Source organism: Episyrphus balteatus, chromosome 3, assembly GCF_945859705.1.
Source record: "Episyrphus balteatus chromosome 3, idEpiBalt1.1, whole genome shotgun sequence".
Classification (NCBI taxonomy): domain Eukaryota; kingdom Metazoa; phylum Arthropoda; class Insecta; order Diptera; family Syrphidae; genus Episyrphus; species Episyrphus balteatus.
Window position 1 is genome coordinate 120,673,371 of NC_079136.1, and position 8,189 is coordinate 120,681,559.

Genomic DNA, 8,189 nt, shown 5'->3' on the forward strand with positions numbered 1-8,189 from the left:
ACCAAAAGTTTCTAGCAGGTCTGGTTGCTGAATTATTTGCATCCGAAATATTGTTTTTTTACCTTTCGAAGCAGATATTTTCGGATCAAAGTCTCGAAACAAGTTTTGGTTTACAGATATGAGTTCACAATGAATAGGCCTATCCATTTATGTAAAAAAATTACAAATTTATTTTTTTAAGATTTTCGACATAAAATCAAGGTTAACCCCTTGCCTAAAAATAATGGATTTTCAAAAATTACCTCCAAATCCATCGAGTGAAACACCAATGAAAGGCCTCTTTAAGCTCTATTCATAACTGAAAACCAAAAGTTTCTAGCAGGTCTGGTTGCTGAATTATTTGCATCCGAAATATTGTTTTTTTACCTTTCGAAGCAGATATTTTCGGATCAAAGTCTCGAAACAAGTTTTGGTTTACAGATATGAGTTCACAATGAATAGGCCTATCCATTTATGTAAAAAAATTACAAATCTATTTTTTTAAGATTTTCGACATAAAATCAAGGTTAACCCCTTGCCTAAAAATAATGGATTTTCAAAAAATTCCTCCAAATCCATCGAGTGAAACATCAAAAGAAAGGCCTCTTTAAGCTCTATTCATAACTGAAAACCAAAAGTTTCTAGCAGGTCTGGTTGCTGAATTATTTGCATCCGAAATATTGTTTTTTTACCTTTCGAAGCAGATATTTTCGGATCAAAGTCTCGAAACAAGTTTTGGTTTACAGATATGAGTTCACAATGAATAGGCCTATCCATTTATGTAAAAAAATTACAAATCTATTTTTTTAAGATTTTCGACATAAAATCAAGGTTAACCCCTTGCCTAAAAATAATGGATTTTCAAAAATTACCTCCAAATCCATCGAGTGAAACACCAATGAAAGGCCTCTTTAAGCTCTATTCATAGCTGAAAACCAAAAGTTTCTAGCAGGTCTGGTTGCTGAATTATTTGCATCCGAAATATTGTTTTTTTACCTTTCGAAGCAGATATTTTCGGATCAAAGTCTCGAAACAAGTTTTGGTTTACAGATATGAGTTCACAATGAATAGGCCTATCCATTTATGTAAAAAAATTACAAATCTATTTTTTTAAGATTTTCGACATAAAATCAAGGTTAACCCCTTGCCTAAAAATAATGGATTTTCAAAAAATTCCTCCAAATCCATCGAGTGAAACATCAAAAGAAAGGCCTCTTTAAGCTCTATTCATAACTGAAAACCAAAAGTTTCTAGCAGGTCTGGTTGCTGAATTATTTGCATCCGAAATATTGTTTTTTTACCTTTCGAAGCAGATATTTTCGGATCAAAGTCTCGAAACAAGTTTTGGTTTACAGATATGAGTTCACAATGAATAGGCCTATCCATTTATGTAAAAAAATTACAAATCTATTTTTTTAAGATTTTCGACATAAAATCAAGGTTAACCCCTTGACTAAAAATAATGGATTTTCAAAAAATTCCTCCAAATCCATCGAGTGAAACATCAAAAGAAAGGCCTCTTTAAGCTCTATTCATAACTGAAAACCAAAAGTTTCTAGCAGGTCAGTTGCTGAATTATTTGCATCCGAAATATTGTTTTTTTACCTTTCGAAGCAGATATTTTCGGATCAAAGTCTCGAAACAAGTTTTGGTTTACAGATATGAGTTCACAATGAATAGGCCTATCCATTTATGTAAAAAAATTACAAATCTATTTTTTTAAGATTTTCGACATAAAATCAAGGTTAACCCCTTGAATAAAAATAATGGATTTTCAAAAAATTCCTCCAAATCCATCGAGTGAAACATCAAAAGAAAGGCCTCCTTAAGCTCTATTCATAACTGAAAACCAAAAGTTTCTAGCAGGTCTGGTTGCTGAATTATTTGCATCCGAAATATTGTTTTTTTACCTTTCGAAGCAGATATTTTCGGATCAAAGTCTCGAAACAAGTTTTGGTTTACAGATATGAGTTCACAATGAATAGGCCTATCCATTTATGTAAAAAAATTACAAATCTATTTTTTTAAGATTTTCGACATAAAATCAAGGTTAACCCCTTGCCTAAAAATAATGGATTTTCAAAAATTACCTTCAAATCCATCGATTGAAACACCAATGAAAGGCCTCTTCAAGCTCTATTCATAGCTGAAAACCAAAAGTTTCTAGCAGGTCTGGTTGCCGACATTTTTCAACCCAAACAAATGTTGTTGTCCAATTTCAGACCCACACAAAAAAATAAGTTAAATCAAAATTTGTTTTTCCCAAGAATCTTGTCTTTTTATTTTTCAAAACATAAGATCACGTAGTTGGTTTTCAATTTTTAACAAATTTTGTAAACTTCAGACCCCCAGAAAATTGAACTTCGATTATAAGTAACCTGAAAGTAAAAAATAAACCGTCATGATTTATAGTTTTCCTTCAATATCTTGTTACTTGGATAATTTGTTTGCATACTTCCATTACCCCAATTTCTAGGGTCTGTAGACATAAAGTTTGAATTGGTGAAACCCTCCACACTTCTAGGCATCTGAATTGGCATATCAGTTGGATAGTTTTGTTGATATCCTCCATTAATTGGCAAGTTATAGTCCGAATATCCAGATTGTTGTGGTCCAAGACCGTTTTCAAAATTCATATTTTCAAAACCTTGATTCTGAAGACCAGGCATCGAATTAAAATTGAGGGGATACGAAGATGGATAGCTTTGTGCTTGAGATTGTTGCAAACTATTACTAGATTGTTTCTGCTGACAAGTCGAATGGGGGCAAGCATCTTGAAGACCGTTTCGTCGTGAACAATCACAATTTGTATACATTCGTCCTGCCCGAAGTTCGTATTTTGTCAAGTTGTTGTTGTTATTATTTGGCTGAAAATAAACAAAAGAAAAGAATTTAGACAATCTTAGATCTTTAAAAGGTACTTATCAAGGCAAGAAGAATAACAACTCACCTTGATAAGCTTCGAAAGTCTTATTTTTATTTTTTAGAATAAAATGTGTTCCCGATTTTTTCGATTAGAGGGATTTGGTGGATAATAGAATCTGTATGGTCGACTTGGTGCAATTAGTTCTTGATTGCCTCCGACTTCAGAAAATCTCTGTAATGGTTCGCTGTTGACCATTGGCATATAATTCGGATAGTAACCTCCTCCATTTGAAGAATTAATTGAACCACATTTTTCACAAGTTCCATGAGATTGTCTTCTTACAGAAGCGTAGGAACCGTTTGCTATCCTAGGATCAACCATTCCAGAATTTTGATGAAATGCTGGGAACTGATCAACTGGTTGATATTGGTTATTTTGAAACTGCTGTGGATGTTGTTGAGACCCATAAAATTGATGTAGGCTTTGAGAATTCGATGAAGGCCCAGTGTAATAGTATTGTTGTTGAGGAAATTGGTTTGGATAGTACGAAAAGGTTTGCAAACTTTCAGAAGCCTGTGGAGACTTTCTTGGTGGATGATACAATGGAGCTGGGATATTTGTTTGGGTATATCTTGGAACATAAGCTGATCGAATGGGATCGATAGATTTGGAAGATTGTGGAATTTCATTGTCACGAGATGAGCTTGGTGGTGGTTGCTTGGAGGGGGTCAATAAAAATATGTGTAAAGTGTGAAAAATATATTTAAACTTACTATTTCAAAAGAACCAGGACCAGAGGGATCAAATTCAGCTCCAAAGGGAATGGGCATGTCACACATTTTTTTAACTTTTTTTTTGTATTGGTTTAAAAATTAAATAAAACGAAAATTTATTCTCTTCTTGTGAAAATCTTCCAATATTTTTGTTTTGGTATTCACTTAAAATTTTGTTATAAGTTTTTGTTTGGAGTTTTCGTGCGAGCTTCACAAAAAAGCTTGAAAAGAAATTTTATTTTGTGAATTTTTGTGATTTTTTAATTTGATTTTGAAAAATTCTGAAATTATTCAAAGTGATCAGTATTCAAAGTGAGATAATGAAAACTTTTTGTAAATGCGATGTGTTGGCTAGTCAAAATTCATCCTTCATGCAGTTCCACTGGGTATGCGATGGATTAACAAAAATTAGCGTTGAGCTAGTTTTGAATGAAGATTAGAAAAAAGTACTGTATCTGTATCTTACTTTATAGTACAAGACAGTAGAGAAGAGTACAGTAACTTACTTTACTTAGGGTGACCAGTGGATTTGGGCCTCAACCAGCAAGTTTCGCCAGCCAGCTCTATCCTTAGCTTAGAGTACAGTAAAGTACATTGTTCAAAATGCGCCCACCGATTCATAAGTTTTTTTTTTAACAATTATTGGAAAGTGTACTGAGAATTTACGTACTGTACAATATTACAATGCAGTAGGGAACAATACAGTAAAGTGCATATTACCCAATGCTCATTATAGGATATGATGTTTTTTTAAACATTTTTTGAAACAAGTACTCTAAATGAACTGTAGTTACAGTATAGTACAGCATAATAGAATTCAGTGTAGTAAAGTATTTTATACTGAATAGGGCCATCGGATCGGATGTTCTTTTTAACGACTTTCGAAAATTTGCTGTACACCACAGTAGAGTACAGTACATTAAAATGGGCCAATCCTATTAGATATTTCTTTTTTGAAAAAGTATTGTAAATGTAGAGAATACACATTACGGCGCAGTAGAGTACATTGCGGTAAAGCACATTTTTTACGATTTGTAATTGTTAAGTACAGTATAGTATAGTACAATACAGTACATACTTACACGGTAACGTACATAAAGCGTCATTTTTAAGTCCTTTAACAATGCGATCCGATTTATAAGGTTGTTCAGTAGGGTACAGTGTACTGTATCTTCTTTTGAAACTTTCGATTACTCCGTGGGAACTGTTTCGAAAAAAATCCATTTTAAAAAATTCCTCCATATTCTATGGGGTGAGTTATCAAAAGAAGGGCCTCATTTAGCACTTTTCAAAAGTTGTTTTTACGATCGTTTGCGTATTAAGGTATTTTTAAAAGATTTTTGAGAAAAGTACTGTATTAATTATTCTTTGTCAACAAAATACTTTCAAAAACTAGAAACTGAAAACAAAAAAATGGGATCAAAGCAACGTACGCCAGCACTAATTTGGAAAGTATACATATATTACCCAATAACTATTAATTTATGTAAACGACCTTCGTTCATAAAATCTCATATTCCGGAGGCCTAGTCTGGAAGGCCTTTTACATGCACTGAATAGTTTTCTAAATTCTAAATTCTCCTGAGAACTCACTACTAAAAAGTCATTACTGAAGCCGTCTGCGAAATTTGGCTCGTAAAGTTTTTAAATCTTCTACTGAGTAAAATTCCCTTTTCAACTACTTAGCCAAGAATCAAAAATTTCTAACTGTCAATTAATTATTGTTTTTCATATTTTCAATTATTCAAAAAATATTTTTTTTAAACAAATTACATATGTACATACATCAAATTTAAATTTAAATTTAATTTAAAAAAAAATAATAAAAGGTAAACTCAAGCAAAATTAATTAAAAATTTATTTAAAAGCATTGTTATCTTAGCAGTAAAAAATTATGTGCTCACGACCTTGTGGATCTTCGAATTTGTGGGGAGTTTGTGGACCTTGTGGTCCATGTGGACCCTGTGACCCTTGTGGACCATGTGAACCCTGCGATCCATGTTGTCCATTTATAATTTGCGGACCAAACGAACGTTCGAATCCATGTGGCCCATCAAAATGCTTCTCCCAAACAAATTACAATCGACCTCGATGCGGATTACCCAATTTTCCATTATGTGAAGTCCCAGTTCCACTACCAGCTGGAGCTGACAACTGCTTTGTTAGCCCACCACTAATGGAAGGTGGTATACCTGATCCAAGAGTATGGAATAATTGCTATCCACCTTCCTGCTATCCATGCTATTTGTAAAAAAATTGGATTTTTTTTTCAAACAATTTGGAAATTACAAAATTTAATAAAAAATGCAAATTTTTGAAAAATGAAAACCTTGTTTTTTTTTTACAATTTTTATTTAAAATTTTTAAGTTTCGAAATTAATAACTGCAAGATTGCCGAGGTGCTGCAACATAAGGAAATAAATATAAATAACGTGCAGGTATCCCAACACATATTCGCCGCGGAGTCTGGTCTTGGATACCATTTCTTCTGTAACAATCCCAAGTACTATATATTGTGCCGGCTTTCATTGTTCTTTGAATTCTTCCGGTACACTAAGAAATTGAAAAAAAAAAAAGAAAACATCATTATTCAATCCAGAAAGATCCATAATGTACTAGAATTATTTTTGAATCTTACCCGGGTTGGTCTACAACAAGATTCAAATGGTTGTATTGTGTTCCATGAAGAACAACCACATCCAGCTGTCTCAGTCATGCTTTTCTCAACTTCGATTTTAAAATGCACAATTTTGGGATCAAAATTTCTTTTTTTTTTTTTTAAGTTTAGTTTGATGAAAATTTCTAATTTGTAAAAATAATATTGTTCAAGTTTTTTTTTTTCGAGATAAACTTTTTCAAGTGAAAAAGTTGATGAAAACCGCAATCGGGTTCTGGAAACCTTACATTCCTTCCCTTCTTTTTCAAACACTTCCTTGTCCAATTATATGCCCTTTCCTTTCTCCTACATTGTTGTACATGGCCATTTTTGTAATAGATTTGTAATATAATCGTATGACAAAATAAAATTTAGGGGTGGTTGAAACTGTTGTTGTTCATAATGCATTTGATTAATAAACCAATTTTGAAGAAGTTTATTTTCTGCACTTTATAATGATAAAAGGACTTTTAAATCATATTTACCTGATTTTTAAAAGTTTCAAGAAAATTATTTTTCCCAGATACCATTTGAATTATTTTCCTTAGTTTTTGTCTACCATTAATAAACCATTGGGATGCACATTATTGTTTGTTTTACATATTAAAAAAATATAATATTTTTGCGTGTCGCCTTGTCGCCATGTCGCCATGTCGCCTTGTCGCAATGTCGCCTTGTAGCTGTTTTTTTTTATTAATATTTTTCAAATTTGTATAAAAAATTATTCAAATATTTAAACAATTTGCTTGCATTTTATTTTGAAACTTCTAGAAAATATTTAGGGTTGAAGCCTAGAACGCTGCTGTAGGGAAACGAAAAATTTTGAAGTCTCCAAAGTCAACAGCGGACATGTTAACAAAAAAAATAACATCGGGTATTATAGCAAAGCAAAAATAGTTAAAAATTAAAAAATTCAAGAAAAAACATCAGAAAATAAGTTTAAAAGCAAAAATAAAACTAAATTAATTTCGTTCAAGATTTCGTTAACGAAATTTTGTATGGAAAATTACCTGCAACAAACAAGCAAACTTTCAACTTTGTTTAAAACAAAAATAAATTTAAAAAAATAAATTTACAATCATAATTTGGCACAATTTTAAAGAAATAAAAATTATCAGAAAAATACAAAAAAATACAAAAAAAAAAAAAATACAAAATTTTGGCCAACAAATTCTAATTTACAGAAATATTCTAAGATTTGTAAAATGTGCAGAACTTGTGGTTGCTCATATAATCCTTGCTCGATGAGTGCTACATTTAGACCTAGCCACAGACCTGATCATCCCTGCGACCCTTATCTACCATTGACTTTATGTGAGCCTTCTGAAATGATGGATTGTTGTATGCCAGCTCCAAGATGTTGTTATCCAAGTTAATTTGAAAATGAATTTTTGTATTAATTTATTTTTGATGAATAATATTTTTTGTTTGAAGATTGCAGTCAGAAGAATCCACCGTGTCGATATTCCGGTCCATGCAAGGCACACTGTTATGAAACTTTACCATGTTCAAAACCTAGAAGACCATGCTAAAAAATCTTTTTAATGGCTTTGAATTTCAAGACAGAAATTGTACTTAAATTCATTCTTCAAGACAAGGTCAAAATTTAAATAAAATTGAACTTATTATGCATTCCAGTTTTTTTTTAATTTTTTTAAACTATAATAAATAAGTTCCACAACAAACAAACGGCTTTGTAAATTTCATATTGAAAAAAAAAACTACTCAACGAAACAAAAAACTTCCAACGTTCCAACATACATTCCACTCTACTTATATCAAGAGGCCATAGTAATTATGTCACAACCCATTTTCCCAATACAAAAACAAGAAAAAAAAAATATCGCATGACATAAAATATTTCTATCTGTTTAACAGATAGTTTATTCAAATTTTAAATTTTCAGTGAGACATC

At 31.7% G+C, this 8,189-nt stretch overlaps 3 protein-coding genes across 5 annotated transcripts; 2 read left to right on the forward strand and 1 right to left on the reverse strand.

Moving 5' to 3' along the window:
- Positions 1 to 2,222: 2,222 nt before the first annotated feature.
- LOC129915707 (uncharacterized) lies at positions 2,223 to 3,858 on the reverse strand. 3 transcript variants are annotated; one of them, XM_055995364.1, is made up of 3 exons: positions 3,619 to 3,854; positions 2,435 to 2,846; positions 2,223 to 2,357 (listed from the first exon to the last, which is right to left on the reverse strand). In XM_055995364.1, exons 1-3 carry the CDS (start codon positions 3,682 to 3,684, stop codon positions 2,347 to 2,349), a joined length of 489 nt encoding a protein of 162 aa, XP_055851339.1. In that variant the 5' UTR covers positions 3,685 to 3,854; the 3' UTR covers positions 2,223 to 2,346. The 3 variants fall into 3 exon arrangements, with proteins under 3 accessions (XP_055851339.1, XP_055851338.1, XP_055851337.1); XM_055995363.1 differs by having other exon boundaries at positions 2,224 to 2,357; positions 2,414 to 2,846; XM_055995362.1 differs by lacking the exons at positions 2,223 to 2,357; positions 2,435 to 2,846 and adding an exon at positions 2,935 to 3,562 and having other exon boundaries at positions 3,619 to 3,858.
- Positions 3,859 to 5,512: 1,654 nt separating this feature from the next.
- On the forward strand, positions 5,513 to 5,869 carry LOC129915209 (male-specific sperm protein Mst84Db-like). Its single transcript, XM_055994689.1, has one exon. The coding sequence runs from the start codon at positions 5,513 to 5,515 to the stop codon at positions 5,867 to 5,869; it is 357 nt and encodes a 118-aa protein (XP_055850664.1).
- Positions 5,870 to 7,449: 1,580 nt separating this feature from the next.
- On the forward strand, positions 7,450 to 7,837 carry LOC129915709 (keratin-associated protein 10-6-like). The gene is made up of 2 exons (XM_055995365.1): positions 7,450 to 7,645; positions 7,709 to 7,837. Exons 1-2 carry the CDS (start codon positions 7,480 to 7,482, stop codon positions 7,804 to 7,806), a joined length of 264 nt encoding a protein of 87 aa, XP_055851340.1. The 5' UTR covers positions 7,450 to 7,479; the 3' UTR covers positions 7,807 to 7,837.
- Positions 7,838 to 8,189: the final 352 nt, after the last annotated feature.